The 16776-nt window shown below is 38.9% G+C and overlaps 1 protein-coding gene across 2 annotated transcripts in view; it reads left to right on the forward strand.

Annotated features, from left to right (window-relative positions):
* Positions 1–16776, forward strand: part of PPM1L (protein phosphatase, Mg2+/Mn2+ dependent 1L) — a 257609-nt gene that overhangs the window by 168269 nt on the left and 72564 nt on the right. For both annotated transcript variants that reach the window (XM_024563239.4, XM_045197493.3), the window contains exon 2: positions 8747–8921. In XM_024563239.4, coding sequence (XP_024419007.1) covers positions 8747–8921 — 175 coding nt within the window. The remainder of the gene's footprint in view (positions 1–8746; positions 8922–16776) is intronic.

Below are 16776 nucleotides of genomic sequence, written 5' to 3' on the forward strand. Positions count from 1 at the left end.
AAGTCTGGGTGTACATCAGAATTCATTGTAGAGCTTTGTAAAAATACACATGCCTAGACCTTATAACACTGGAACTCTAAGGGGTAGAAACTGGTGGGTTTCATTCTTTAGTGAGCTTGTTAAAATGTAGCACAAGTTTAAAACACAGATTCCAGAGTCACAACTGAAATATCTCAATTTATTAAAAATGCAACAGGACCAATATCCTGCATTTTTAAGAAGACATTCCCTCCCCCATCCCAGGTGATTCAGAAGCAGTTGGTTGAAGTCCCACTCTTGAGAAACACTGATGAAGTTCAGCCAAATTTTGTAGCTGTGGGGCAGGAGTCAAGTGAGGCCCAAGAGGGGTTCTCTGGCCCAAAGGCCAGCCAAGGAACATTTGTCTGACTACGTTTCGGCTGCCTTCCTCAGGAACTGCTCCACTGTCGTAGCTACAGAGTTCTTTTTGCTTAATAACTCATGAGTATGCTATAATTCATTTATAATAGTTGGTCCCATTGGCTTTCTGAATCCCTAAGGGTGTTTTCAGTTAGCATTCTGCATGGGACTTTCTAGAACACCCTTGGATATCACTCACAGAAGTTAAGCTTCCCTCAAGCTTTATAGCCCAGAATTCAGAAATGGAAGGGAATATTATCAGTAACTATAATTATCTTTGAAATAGGAAACATTTTCTCTGTTACATCTCAAGTGTATAGAATGTGAAACAATTCCTTACTTCTTCCTATAACTGCTGAAAAGATAGGAACTCACCTATCACAAAAATTTAACAAGACGGCTCGGGCTGCAGGCTGCTAGTTTTCTCATCAGGTTTGTGAAGAAGTCTGCTGGGCTGCTTCTGTGTTGCCGTGCCAGGGGATCTGAGATGTGTATGTGCTTTAAAAAAGAAATTAAAAGAAGCACCATGAGACTCTGTAATGTGTGTGGCAACCGAGCGGCAAAGAATCCATTGATCATCACTTTGGCGCTAGAGAAGTAATCCGTAACTTTCCTTCTGACTGTATACAGACACATTTTTTAATCCTTTAGGGTTTGAATGTAGATTTGACCAACACATCAAGATTAGGAAAATGACCACGTGACCAAACCATACCGTATTTGATATCTTACTACCATCAGAGAGTAGGGATTTAGAGAAGGGAGGTAGTTTAAGTTTTTAAATTAAAAAACCACTGTCTGCAGGCAGGGAAACCATCGTTCAAGACGTGGAGTTGGAGTTCCTCTTCATGCTGTCCGTGCGCGGTACCACCAAGTAAAACGGCCTCAGATTAAAAATGGATGAGATGACTGATAAAATGATTAAAGGTTTGTCACTTGGGAAATTCCAGAGGTATCGTCCTGAATGGCCTGTAACAGTCGTCACCCTAGTGTTTAAACTAAATGAAAACTTCAGTCTTTATATTAAGTAGGTTATATGATTTCAAGTCCCTCCCGTGCTGAGTGTCACACCCTCTGTGGTGGTCTTCTTGCCACACGGCTAGCATCTGCACGTCCGCAGCTCTGGTTCCCCAGAGCCATCTTAAATCTCCACAGTAAGCATTGAATTCTGCTTATATATTTCAGGGGTTAAGCCTGGGGCTTTTTCCTGATGTCATCTCTCTTGAAGGAATCAAATTTGCCTTCTTGGGGCAGAGTTATGAGTTTGGGAATACAAGATGGTCTTCTCAAAGATGCTTTTCTTATGTACATGACCCCCTCCAGGTTAGAAGTGGCAGAGACTAAAAATGGCACCCCCCCCCCCCCAAAAAATGACCCTCTTGGCAGGTGTGAGAAGAACAACTCTCTTGCCTTATGTCCTCTTCCTATTGGGCAAGGGCGCTCACTATGACTTTGTTTAAAAGTGCCCGAAGCCAAGAGCAGTGGCCTAAAGTTAATAATGTTACCAGCAGAAAGAGGGGCTTTGAGGCGGACCTAAGTGGATTACCGTGTAGTCTGCGTGCCGGCCGCTGCCAAGTCAGCCCATGCACATTCACGTCTTCCAAGGGCAGGGAAACCTTGCCTGCAACAAAAGCATTACTCCCCTCTCTCTTCTATCCCCGTGTGGATGGGTTTGGAAAGATCTCCTTTACGATCTGTCCTTCATGTTATAAATACCTAGCTATAGCTCCTGAATTACCATTTCCCAAAATTCAGCTCTTTTCCTGTCCATGTTTGCGAATTGATTTTCCACCTTACGTCCCTTCTATGGCTTTCTCAGTGCCAAAGCTGCTCCTCCCCCAGAGGGTCACTGGTCAGATGCCCTTCCAGCAGATTAGCACCTTATTGTGTGTGAGAACCATGTTAACTTGACCCATAACGTGGATCTAGAATCAGTCAGTCCCTTTGCTTTAGTCTCCTTTTGACCCAGTTGTAGAAGCCTGTGCCCAGTTCACAATCAGCACATATAGGAAGCAGTAGCACTGTGTGTTCCAAGTCAGGCAGATATGTGGGGTAAATCTAAACTGAAAGGCATTGCCGTCGACTGTTTGTCCCATTCATTTCAATGGCGCTTGAAGCGTTCTCTCTGCCAAATTAGAATTGTGTGTGTGCGTGTTAACTAAAGAGAAGGGGGAAGGGTAGTTCATAAAACCAGAGAATTTGAAAGATACTACGATTATGAAACTTCTGTCTTGGCAAAGCACACTTAGGCAGACCATCCTTGAGGCAAAAGTGGATATTTCTTCTTAAGATGCATTTCCCAGGTTTGTGATTTAGCCCATCATCTGCTGGGTTTTCAAAGTTGCTCTGAAATAGGGTCCTCACAGTGGTAGTGACATTTGTAACAAGTCAGTACACGGGAACTGATGGACTCTGGTCCTTGGTTTCTTCCAAATATCTTGTAGGTCAGAACTTACCGAATGTAGGGGGAGCTTGCTTTCTTTTGAATATCATATCTAAAATTTTAAGATATAAAATTGCATACTGTCGACTAAGTAACAAGAATTGGTAGTATAATAGAACATTTGATTAAAAAGGAGTGGAGAGAAAAATGAAAAACTCCCACAACTATGAAATACACAGTATTAAATAAAAATTATAAGGTATATTTTCATAGTTAAGGATATTAGAAGCTTGTTTTTAAGTCCGTTAAAGTTCAAAATGAACTAGTAACTTGACCTTTACAAATCACCAGAGAAAAATACATACTAAAAATGTTTCTAACATTGGTTTAATTTACCTATGATCTTTCTCTAATGGGTGCTCTTATTACAATTTAATTCAATATCACTTAATATCTTTTCTTGAAAATAGCTTTTGCCTCTCTGGAACTTGTAACCAAAATCATTACTCTGGTATTTTTCTTTGGAGTTTTATTAAATAAGTCTAATACATTTTCCTCTGAAAGGTATTCTTTTCTTGAGGGGAGGAGTGGATAGTCCATAAAATACAAAGAGGCAGGTAGTTTTCAGGCTTACAGTTAAATATTGAAAAGTAAATTGAATATATTATTTCACCTCACTCAGTTTTCTCAATACTTTCCATCATCTTTAGCTTCTAGTTTGGCACCATTGAAGCCATTTTACATATTTTTTTCCGCACGCGTCACAAATCTTTGCTCCTGTGACCTTTTTTCTCTTCTCAAGCTGCTTTACCTTGCAGAGGAATGTCCATAGTAGGCAACACCTTCTTTTTAAAATTTTAATTTTTTTCTTTTCTGGTTCAAAAGCCATTGGTTTTTCCTGCTCCACCACTCACTGCATAGCCGAGGCTAAGTGTTTAACCTCCCAGAGTCTGTTTCCTCACCGGGGTAGCCCTGAGGGGTTGCTGCGAGGATCACAGAAACGGTACATGTAAAGCATTCAGCGCAGTGCTCCATCATCTAGTAAGTGGTCAATCATTTCTCTATTATGTTTCTCTTAGGAAAATTGAAATATGCTGAAAACTACATAGAGGAAGAATTGATATCACCCAAACTTTTACTACTCTTGAGATAACTAGTGATACATATTAATACAATTCCTCATACATGCAGTATATAAACTGTTTTGTAATCTGTTTTGTTATGAACATTTTCCCACATAATTTAGTACTTTTTCATAATATGATTTTTTTTACTGATGAGTTTTTAAATTTTAGTTTTAAAGTGTAGTTGACATACCGTAACATGACTTTAATAGCTGCATTGTTTTCCATTGTGTGGACATCTCACAATTTAATCAGCCAGTGTCCAGACATGTTTGCACACAAGTCTTTGATGCATATCTTTGACTTAAAAAATAAAAAAAAAACCCAGATTCCTAGAAAGACATTTGCTAGGTAAAAGGTGTAACTATTTTAAAGTTTTTGTCACTTTTTTTTCATTTTCTGTCCAGGATTATTTGATTTATATTCCAGTTACAGTGTATAAGACCAGTTCTCCTTTCCTTCAGATTTTATACTTGTCTCCTTGCTTTAATCTCATTCTATTTCAGTGCATTTTATCTTTTTAAAAATTTTTTTTAGCCCTCACTGGTGTAGCCCAATGGATTGAGTGTGGGCTACAAACCAAAAGGTCGCCGGTTCGATTCCCAGGCAGGGCACATGCCTGGGTTGCAGACCAGGTCCCTAGTAGGGGGCGCATGAGAGGCAACTACACATTGATATTTCTCTCCCTCATTTTGTCCTTCCTTTCCCCTCTCTCTAAAAATAAATAAATAAAACCTTTAAAGATTTTTTTTTATTGTTGACACTATTAAAGATGTCCCCTATCCCCCTGCCACCACCTTTGCCCACCTCCAGCCAGCCCCCGCCCCCCACCCCTGGCCTTCACCACACTATCCACTGTATCTATGGGCTATGCATCTATGCTCTTTAGCTAATCCCTTCGCCTTCTTTTATCCAATCCTCTCACCCACTCCCCTCTGACATTTTTTCAGTGCATTTTAAACCCCGCTCAAAGCACATTCTTCCTCAGACAATATTTGATCATTTATTTTATTCCTTAACATTTTTCAGTTTCCTGTTACTGCTACAAGTGAAAACTCCCTGGTTAACAGGGAGGTAAGGCTTCAACTGCCAGCTTTCTCCTACTCCTACTCTTACCAACTTCATTTCTTATATTTCTCCCTGTGAACTCATATTCATTATTTTCTAGATTGCATTTCTTTCCTTCAGTAAGTGCTTCTTACCTCATAACTGATCTCTAAACTCCACTAGAATGATTTCCTGATTCTTTCTCTCATCCCTTATCAATTTGGCTTCCTAGAGGATGGCCAGCACTGTACAGAGCTCCTGTGTTAAACAGATATCTTAATCCATCTCAGGATTCATGCCTGTTTTTGTATCGCTTTGGAAAGTGTGTTTTCCATATTTCACCTGTGTGTCGTTCACACATAAAATTGCAGGCTTCTTTGCGGCAGAGGCTTGTGCTTCCAACAGTGTCAAGTCTAATGTGCCGTACTCAGCAGACACTCAATAAATTGGAATTGGATGGCTGACAGGTTTTCTTTTAAAGATGAATTGTGAAACATTTAGCAGCTTTTAAATTACACTTTGCACTCCAGGTAGCCATTTTTTTAAACGAACAGTGAATGGCTTTCGTAGCATAATGACCAGTGTCAGCATTCTGCCTGCTGGGTTCCCAGAGTTTAGATCCTTAGTCATCCTGCTTCTTATCTTTTATCCTTTTTGTCCACTGAGTGCTCTTCGCAGGGTTTACTCTAGGCTTTTCCTATCTTCCAGACTGAAGTTGGCATGTATAACATAAATGCATGCAAGTTCTGTAAGATACAGTCGTTATTTCAGCCGAACTGGGGAGCTAAAATACCTATACCTATACAGATACCTATGTGAATACCTGTAAGTTCATTTGTGTCCTGTAGGTGGGTTTACTAAAAGACTTTATAGCATTTGGGCCCAACTCTGAAGGATGTGAAAGATTGGCCAAAACCAACAATTTGGCTGCTTTCACTGAAAGTTACTGTGAAGGTACCAAACAGTAACAACACACACTGCTCAGAGAAGTATGACGTACCGCGCAAATGCAAGATTCTGATAATGGTAACAATGCAGGGGGGGAGGCAAAAGGAGGTTTACAATTGTTCATATGGAAAATAATACAATAACTAATAGGTAATACAAGAATAAATATATGTTTCACACACAACTGCAAACCTACTTTTGCCCCACTGTGTATTACTGTTTCTGGAATAATTAGGTTATAAGAATATGCAATTAAGGATTTAAATTTCCAGTAGCTCTTATTGATTAAAAATAGGTAAGTAGTCCTAGATTTTAATTTTGTCTCTCACTTCATTTTTGAATTTCAGTGAAATTTTAAATTTTAATGTGCTCTTTGTATTATACATTACTTGTGCAATAATTCCAGTCTCATTTAATAATATGGCAGCCTCTTTTTTAAAATTGAGATATAATTGACATGGTGTTAGTTTGAGGTGTACAATATAATGACTTGAGATTTGTACGTACAGCAAAATGATCATCACGGTAAGTCTAGTTAACATCTATCACCACACACAGTCAGTCACATTTTGTGTGTGTGTGATGAGAATTTTAAATATCTGCTCACTTAGTGACTTTTCACTATACAATTCAGTATTATTAACTATAGTCACCATGCTGTACATCGTATCTTCAGGACTTATTTATTTTCTAATTGGAAGTTTGTGCCTTTTGACCAACTTCACCCATTTTGCACCCTTCCCCCCACCTCCGCCTCTGGTGATCACCAGTCTGTTCTCTGTATCTGTGAGTTTGGTTTCTGTATTCTTTTCCTTTTATTAGATTCCGCACCCAAGTGAGATCATACGGGACTTGGACGACAACCTGGCTTTAAAGCATAGGTGCAGGCTTGAGCATAAGGTTTTAACTGCCATTTGACTACATTTAGAGCATCATTGCAGTGTAAGATGATTTCTTGAAATATCTTGTAAGAATCTAGTATTTTGCTAGAATTATTTCTTTTTGTCCTTCCTAAGAATCTTTTCCAATGGAAAGAACTCTATATATGAAGTTATACTGTTTTAGAAATGAAATGTCAAAGTGTAAATTCAATATAGTAAAAAATATAGGTTCTATTTAGAGACCTATGTCATAATTTTAGAAAAGTAGACCAGTGGACACAATTGGAAGGGAAAGTGTGGTGTGCTTTCAGTAAATCAGAGTACACTAGTATTTGTAAAATGTGCATTAGAGAATTATTTCCTGTATCTCACAGATATTTCCAAGGGAAAAAAATTAAAGACAGATGTACACCGAATAGCAAGGTAATATGAGTTTTAAAATAGTTATTCTGCAGTGTGCCTCTTCATTGTTCAGTGTCAAGAGGAAGTTGTTATTAAATTCTAGAATTAAATATGTTGAACTAGTATACTGAGTCCATTTACATTTTATGGAATGACTTCGTTTGTTCTGCACTAGGTGGCTGGCAGATAAATTGGACAATGTTTGGTGATATTTTAATGTTGTAATTTCATCAGCGACTGACTTTAGGGGATATAAATATAAATCTGGAAATAAAAAATGCTGTGTGCTATATTTGGCCACTCTGAAGACTGGAAAACAACTTTCCCCACTACCTCCCAGTGGACTTTTCCTGGAAGTCAGTTGTCATTGTTCTGGCAAGTTTCTTTTCATCCTAAATTGTGCAACATTTAAAAGAAAAACTATGAAGTTTACAAAAAATATTTTAAAGATAATTTTTTTAATTATACAAATTTTAAAAATACATTAAATGATACAAATGTGTCTTCTTTTATTCTAGGCCCATACCACAGAGACAGTTCTTTTTAATCGTTTATTTTATTTCAGTTTCTAGTGGTTGTGAGTATAATTTTAAACAATATATGTATGCCTTTGTTTATTTCATCAATTTCAGACCCTATGCACAGCAAAGAGATACCAAGCTCTTGGCATTTTCAAAAGATATGTTTTAAAAATTTCAATTTCCCTGATTCACACATACTACTCTATCACTTAACTTATCCCTTAAAATTCTGTTTAACTGTGATTCTGAGCTGGACAGCAGAAGAGTATGCTATTTCCCTAGCCCACCAGAAGAATACATTAGCATCTTTGGGAAGGTCTTTGTCAAAGTATACACGCCCTTCTTTGTACTTCCATGCTTACCTGGTTGAAAATCAGTGCTTGTAATGTCAAATGTTACTAGTTGGCAGCACATCATGTGATAGTATAGAGGCAGAAAAAAAACCCAAAAACTAGTTAAGAATAATGTATATAAAAAGGCCAAGACATTTAGGGAGTGAACAGCTCTTTTTTTTTTCTGGTTAAAGGATATCATTGTCTTAGATACTTTCTTTTTCCATTTATCCCATTATTTCATTATCATTTCATTGTCTCCTTTCTTTTCACTTCACAAGAGTTCCTGTGTAAGCATTAATGAGTAGAGAACAACCAAACAGAGAATGGATGCAATAGTGTAGGTGGACTTACTGCTGAGATGACCAGCTTCTGCCTTCTAGAGAAGGGCAGATCATATTTATATTCAGTAACATTACTATTGTGGGGCCTTCAGGGGTCAATGGAATAGTTGTTGAAACTTCGGGCACTAACTCCATGAATGAAAAACTATATCCATCTTCTTTCATACCTTCCTATCTAGTATAAAACTCTTAGAAGTCTATGATTCTGTGTATTTGAAGACTCCCCTTACTTGTTACAATGGAGACTAAAAATGACAATGACAAGGATGTGCTTGTCCAAAGGGTTGGCTCCACAGTGCTTTGCGTTCTCAGTGTAGAAGCTAAGGTGAAGTGGAAAATCTCAGAGAAGACATACTAATGGGACTCTCTACCTGTTTTATTTGCAGACTGCGGCTGAATATGTAAAATCTCGACTCCCAGAGGCCCTTAAACAGCATCTGCAGGACTACGAGAAAGACAAAGAAAATAGTGTATTGTCTTACCAGACAATCCTTGAACAGCAGATCCTGTCAATTGACCGAGAAATGCTAGAAAAACTGACTGTATCTTATGATGAAGCAGGTATGTTTGTCTTTGATACACACTTAGTCACACAATGTTTTCTCGCTGAAGAAATTCCTTTATAGACTAGTTCAATGTAAGTCCTTTTCTGAGGTAGAAGAAGGGCAAACCTGACTCAGTTATTTATCATGGATTAACTGTGAGTTTCTTCTCTGCAGTTTTAGTATCAAAGATTTCATTAGGAGATCCTTAGAAATGTCTCCTAAATATCAAATTCCTTTTAAATGTTTGCTCTTGTTAAAATAGAACTTTCTGGCCTTTTTTCAATCATGTACTCTTACTGATTTAATCTTTTAAAGTGTCACTTCAATTTTGGATACCAACTGAAAACTTTTACAACCAATAATCCAAGAACTGTTATTTGCTTCAGGTATTATTTTTTAATTTCAGAGAACTTCTTTTCTAAAGAGGTGCCCTTTTTCTTCTTAAAGCTTCAAGCTGAACTTGATTTTCTTTTTCTTTAGCTGTTCATTTGAATCCTAGCCCCTAATACCACGCCAGATACTTCGGTTCACTGCCTCCCACAAGTTCATCCTGTCTAAGGGCATAGACAGACCTCCTTATAAAACCATTTTTATCTATTACATGACCTGTCAGCTTAAACCCAGTTTTAATGAAACCAGTGCAGTGTTGGTTGGAATTATTAAAATCTTTAATAAAATTGAAGTTAGGATAAGTATCCTGATTAAAATTGCCATACTTCCTTTAACCCAACGAAATGGAGAAAAAAATACAGGGAAATGGGTTTTTAGTGGTCAAATGTTGATAGTATCAATCCCTACTTTAATACTAGGATCTTCTGTTTTTATTTTTATAGGGAAACTGCTAGTACGCATCTCATTTTCTTTCTCCTGATCTAGGCAGTCTCAGTGGTGACATTCTTAACATTTGATTTCAAACTTGAAGAGCAAACAGAAGAGCAAATTAAAAAACAAACAAACATTATGCTACATATGCCTAACCACGATTTTAGTTGTTAAACTGTCCCCATTTATATTCTACCATCTAACGCCTCTGTGTCCCTCTCAGACAGGATCCACGTTTCCAGCCTTGCCCAGGTCACCTCTACTGGCTCTGATTCTCTTTGACTTTATTAATTTTCCAGACACATCGCCTTTCTCTCTTCTGCTGGGTGGTTAGTTATTTGGTTTCTATATTTGGCTTGTTTTTAAGATTCCTGTCTTTGGAATTCTCATTCCACTCTCCTGTCATCCCTGATGAAATGAAGTGAAGTACGACTATCACTGGTCTAATCAAAATAATTAAATATTTACAGCATATTAGAGACATGGAACTCATATGTTTCACTTACTTCTGCCCCCAAAACCATTTTATGAAGAGAAAACTGAGACCACAGAGTTGCCTGCAGTAACACAGTTACTTTGTTGTAGAGCTGGGACTCCAACCTCCTGTTACAAATCAAGTTGGCTTTCACTGCACTTCTGTGGGTTCTCATTCACTCAGTCGGCATTTGTTAAATGCATAGTGATATAGTAGGCAGTGAGGAGAAAGAGGGAAGAGTGTTGAAAAGGCAGGGAGGAATCTGAGATGGTGAAAACACAGATCTTGTTTAAAGTCTAGCTGGGGAGCTAAAACACACATGTCTGACTTCTGGATAAAAATCTCTGAGGAATTTGGGCATAAGTATACTCTATAATATTTACAAACTATTAGTTAAGTGGGAGGGGGATGTGGAGTAAATCAATAGTGAAAGTGGCCCAAGTTTTCAATGGAATCCTTCAGGTGAGGGCATTAGTTTAAATCCTGAACAATGACGACTGTGGGTTTGTGAAGATGACAGAGATGCGGTCTGTGGGATAAAGGGCCCATGTGGACACCATGGCGGAAAGGAACACCAGCTGCCACCTCTTGCCACTCAGATTTTCCTTCTGCGGGATAATTTTCCACTCACCTGCAGTGCTGGTGAGCAACTGCTAATCTGCACAGGTACACGTGTGCATGGCCTTTGGAAGCCAATGCTTCGGCACAGAATTAACGTGTCAATAAACTCTGCGGCATGAAACAGTGGAAATCACTATAGGACTGAGAGTCAGAGAATCTAAAGTCCAGGCTTTTCCTGTAGTTTAACAGTGATCTTTAGCACATTAACATCTTAGAGCCTCTGTTTCTTCACCTATAAATTTGGGCTAATAATATCTCACAGCGTTATTATGATAAAGTACAGTCAAACCTCAGTTCTTAAACATCTTGGTTCTTGAACAGATTGGTTCTTGACCAAATTGTTCATGGAAGAAAATGTCTTGGTTGTCTAACAAAATTTCGGGTCTTGATTCTCGACCGGATATCCCTCTCGTGCTGATACCTGTGTGATCAGTTATGTGTCTCTCAGGCTACAAACAAAGGAGATTCTGTTTACAGACAAATCGCTTCTCAAGATCCCACTGTAATCATATTTGAGGGAGTCCTTACAAATCATATTACATATGCACTAATGCTGAACGAGAGCAGATTTGGTTCTCGTCTGTCCCTCAGACCAGTTTAAAGTAGCCATGGTGTTTTTTTCTTGGCATGTAATGTTTGGGGTGGCAGAGGCAAATTTTTAAAAATGATCTTCAGAAGCTTTGAGAAGTCAAGCAACATATATTGTTAAATCAGCCACTCTGGGCTCACTCTGCCCGTGGTCATTTCTGCATTGGGTGACACATTTGGTGGGGGCTGTGTATCTATGAGTGAGTGAATGTCACTGTGTGTCGTAAAAGCAAAACTGCTCCTCCTGCATTGCCTCCAAATTAAGGATCTCATTCAAAGAACAAGGAGAAAATAGAAAATTTATTGCTATTAGAAAAATAGCTTACCATAATGCAAAAGAATCAGGAAATAGAATAGAAAAGTAGCAATAGTATCTAATACCTTCAGATCTAAACATCTTCTACTAAGACATTCATTTGCTTCCACTGCTTAGCTTCTTTCCATGTTCTCCCAATTTTTACTTCCTCATATTCTTAATCCAACTCCCCCAGTTGTAGGAAGTAATTAATTGTTGATTAGAAGAACTGCCTTGTCGGTAGGGAAGTTAATTTACCCTTAATGTCCATCCACTGGTAAATCAGCCTTCATGACTTTATGACAGTTACCACTGTCTGTGGCTTCTAAGCATCTAAAAACCAATTAATGAAAAACCCTTAGATATCCGTCTAAAAGCATTGGGTCAGAACCTTTTGTCCCGCCTCTCTCTCCTCTCTCTTCCCCTCTCAGCTTCCCCTCTTCCCCATTAAATACATACATACCTTAACATTTTATATACTTTTCCACAATTCAACTATCCAGCAACCTGACATTCAGCAAAGAAATGGGAAGGAAGCAAAAGCAACATGTAACCCTATAGTGTCACAGAAGCTTTGGATTTTTGTGGGGGGGCTCCGCCTGCAGGCCCCCCCCCCCCCCCCCCGCCCTCTCCACCCCACCCCACCCACCAAGGATGAGAATAAGTCTACCAAGACATGATCTGCTTGGGGAGGAAAAGTGGCCGATCTCTCAAAGGAGAAGGGCCAAGAGGCTTTTCCTCAATGGGCTTTTATTGGGTTCAATTTGCACAGGAATATAGGTAAAGCTCATTAATCATTGTCAGGCAGTAATGATCACACAATAGATAACATACAAAGAACTCTGAGGACTTATTCTGAGTCAGGGTCAGTTAGCTAAAGGGCTATAAAACTTTGGGAAACAAACTCATTTCATGCTTGGACCCTTATCAGAAAACTGAGGGCATTCTTACCAAAGCAGGTTTAGCAGGATTTTATGCATTCTTTCTTAAGGCCTGATAGCCCCAGGGAATCCACCCTGTTCAGCACAGGGCTGTACCACCCTCTGTCCTTGTTTCAGGCTTAAGTCAGGCAGGGGAAGTAAGGCAGCTAAGAGATTAGGAGACTTCTTGCAGACAGAATGAGGACTCAGGCTATGTCAAAATGAGGGGTGAGGGTCCATCACCCCCTTTTTCTGTAGCCCCCCAAGTCCTTCCCTGAGTGCCTCTTAGTGACCATGCCTGTCTTAGGTCATCCCTCCCTTGAGGAATCTTACCCATTATCAGCTAACCAGTTGTGCACTGGGGGCTAAGAAGGGTGAGGTAAAGTGGGCAGAGGCGGCACCCCTGCCAGGGAGATAAGCTTTGTCTCCTTAGTGGCTTATGGTCCCAAGGTCTGTCACTCAGCCTTAGCCATGGGGGTTTACAGCTTCTGAAACCAGGCAGGGTGGTTCCCAATAGATTTCACTTAGAATCTATATATTTTCATTTCATATAGTTCTCACCAGTTAGGTTATATTTTCCAATGTGATATTTTTAAAAATTCTTGTTCTAGCCCTGCCTGGCATAGCTCAGTGGATTGAGTGTGGGCTGCAAACCAAAGGGTTGCTGGTTTGACTCTTAGTTAGGGCACATGCCTGGGTTGTGGGCCAGGTCCCCAGTGGGGGTATGTGAGAGGCAACCACACATCGATATTTCTCTCTCTCTCTTTCTCCCTCCCTTCCCCTCTCTAAAAAGAAGTAAATAAAAATTCTTGTTCTGACATCGAGTGTTACACTTTCATTACAGAAAGAAATAGAAATAAGTAGAATGGTGTAATAGAGAATAATAATTATCAGTAGCCCTACCACTGTAAACATTTGGTATGTTTCCCTCGCCCTAAGCATTTCTGGAGGGCTGTTGATATCTAGCAGTGTTACATCCTCCTTTTTTCACGTAGCACTATTACATAAGTGCTTCTTCATTCATTAAAACCTCTTCATGCGATAGTAATTTTAACGGCTACATGATATTCTATACTTTGAAAGTACTACTCACTAAACATTCTCCTATGTTGAACATTTATGGTTGTCGTTTTTGTTATTATGAATAACGCCGCAATAAATATGATATGCATTTGTCTGCATTTCATTTTACTCTGGAGAACAGACTTTAGAAAACATCAGTTCAGTATTAGAATTGCAAGGAAAGGGAAGGGGTTGATACTGACAGCAGCAAGAAATAAGAGCAACGAATAAATTCATAGAAATCTATAAAAAACAGTTATCATATTCCCAACATTGTGCTACACTCTAACTCAAATAAGCATTCACAGACTGCAGTATGCATAGAGTTGACATCATTAATTTTCATAATGATGACCTTGAATCACAAAGAATAGGTTCAATAATTATACTCTGTATATGAAAATTGGAATTGTGTAAACCATTTTAGAAAGATCTTTACCCAAATAATTTATTTTTAAGTTTTGATTATTATAGGAATAAAGATGTTTTGTGGAATGATTGAAAGAGGTCTTAGAACCAAAAGACCCAGATTCTATTCCTAGCCCTGCTCCAACCAGATATATGGCCTTAAGTCACTAAATCTCCCTAGAGATCATTTTCCTATAAGTCAAAGGAATGAACAGGATCTCATAGATGTCTTCCGTTTCTAAAACTCTGATTCTGGTCTCTTGGCAATGGAAAACGCAGGTAGCCATAACTTCTGCAAGGTAGCATGTAGCTTCTTCTTGAACTTTCTTCTTTCTCTATCGCCCATCTCCTGTCTCCTCACACAGCCCATATAATTTACATGATATTAGGTTCAAAGACCATCACTCAGCCTTTCTAGCATCTGCACATGAAGATGCCCAGGCATACTTGTATTGGTGGGATGGCGAGCCAGGCAGAACTGAATTTTGGAAGGAGAGGTGCTGAGTCGTCATTCGTGGATCATCATTCAGATAGCTTAGGTATTTTTACTGACATTTATTAAGGCCAAACAAAATCCAGAGTAAGAAGATATGGTTTAAATTTGATCTACTAATATTTTTATTGGAATTGGAGTCCATGTGTATACACATTTCAATAGATTGGGCTTAGACAGAAATTTCCAGGGAAAGAAGCGGCAAGATTTGAGAAGTGATCAAAATAGCATTTTACACTATCTCAGAGAACATCATTAACCTAAATATTCATTATTTGTTAGAGTGGGCAAAAGTTGAAGGGTTGGAATAGCAGGAGAGGGAATCTTTCCTGCATTGTTTATTTTTATGCTGGTATATTATTTATATTTCTTTAAGTGATAAATTGTTTTACATTTATTTTAAATTTAGGCATGAATAAATAACCTACATATTCCCTTGTTAAGGATAAAGTAGGATGGCTTATCAGGCCTTATGTTTGAGGGGCTTGTGAGGGGAGCAGGCCCATTTCTTTGAGAGTAATAGTACTCAAGCACCCAAAGGCGTGGGAAACGCAGTTTGGGAAAAGCTGAGTACACCTGTGGTGGATGGATTGGCCAGTGTTGGTATCTTGCTTCCGGCCTCAAGACAGTTGCCTGAGTTTCAGCTTAAATCTCCTTTTCAAAGTCAAACCTAAGACCAACAATGTTTTTACTTCTGTTCTTATAGAAACCCACATAGCATTCCAATGAACACATGTTCCTACCATGTAAAAAGAGAACTTACAGGTAGAAAGTGAACCAGACACTGCAGGTGAGGGATGGAGAGAACTCAGCTGGCTGTTTATTGTGTTCATTCAGGCATCAGTTAAAGCTGGGGACCTACAGATCCATTTACAAATGCTAGGAGGTAAGAAAGAAGGGACAGCATTCATTTTCAGCCTCTGCTTTGTGATCCCCTGGTGCAGCTCTGCATTTGAAGTTCCTGAGAGATGAACCCAAGCAAAGCTACCTGCTGGGAAGACACACCACATACTGTAATGTACTTTTTGGAAAAATAGCATTTTAAAAGGGTGGGGGTATGTGTTCTAAGCAATTTGGAAAGTAGCTGGAGGGTTATCTCCTATTGAGCTTATTTTATTCTTTTTAAAATAGGTGGTACCTAGAAGTTACATCTACGATTTAATTGAGCCATTATTGTCAGAGTAATGAGTAATCTCAAAAGGAAAGCCATTTCTTGTCATGGGGGAAAAAAAATTGAACATATATCGAGAAACCAAATGCAAAAAAGAGATTGTGAATTATTTAAGGCCTTTTCAGGTTTTCTAAGAACATAAAAAGTGCAATAAAAGGCATGTGCAAGAAGTTCCTCACTCTAACAAATAGAGTGAATTTCTCTTCCTCGATGTTTCTCAAACAGCTCCTAAGGGAAGAAGTGGCACTAAGGTATCTTTACTTTATGCCTTCAGTCAGGACCCATTTCTGTGCTCAAAAGGTATTCTTGCCAGAGGCTTGCTGACAAGATTTAGGAGGAAGAGAACAACAGGGATCCACAAATTTTAAGAGGGAAAGTGAGTATTGGTTGTGCAACCTCTGACAACAACTTCTGGTTTTCTGTAAAAAAAATAACTTTTATTTTTCCTTTATAAGAGTGATATAAATACATTTGAAACATTTTTAAAATATGGAAAAATAGAAGAGGAAAAGAATATCTCTAATTCTACCACTTAAACATAAACACCATTTTTAGTATATTTACTTCTAGTCATTTTTCTCTGCTGGGTTTTAATTATTTCTGCCTAACTTTGTATCTTTTTTTTACTTGACATTGAAATACAGTCCTAATTCTCCATCTGTTACTGGACATGGTCCTGGCCATGAGTGGGTCTGCCTAGGGCCAGCTGTAGTGTGTGGGTTCTTGAATTTGTGTAGGAAAGATTTCACAACATGAGCCCAGGTGACTATGAGGATGCATTTGTTAAAGTTGGAGACAGTGAAACGAGAGGACCTCACACAGAAGAAGCAACAGGAGAGCCTGGACTGGGCTGCCTTAGCTCCCTGGGAAGTCAGATGGAAGGGGGCTTTGGGACAGGTCTGGGGATTAACCCGGGACACGCTGCCGGCAGCCCATTGCCTTAGAGTTTAACAGACTCTGCCTGTGAAGAAAGTAGTGGAGGGAAAGAAGGAAAAGGAAAATGGCACCTGCTGCTC

Source organism: Desmodus rotundus, chromosome 2 (assembly GCF_022682495.2).
Source record: "Desmodus rotundus isolate HL8 chromosome 2, HLdesRot8A.1, whole genome shotgun sequence".
NCBI lineage: Eukaryota > Metazoa > Chordata > Mammalia > Chiroptera > Phyllostomidae > Desmodus > Desmodus rotundus.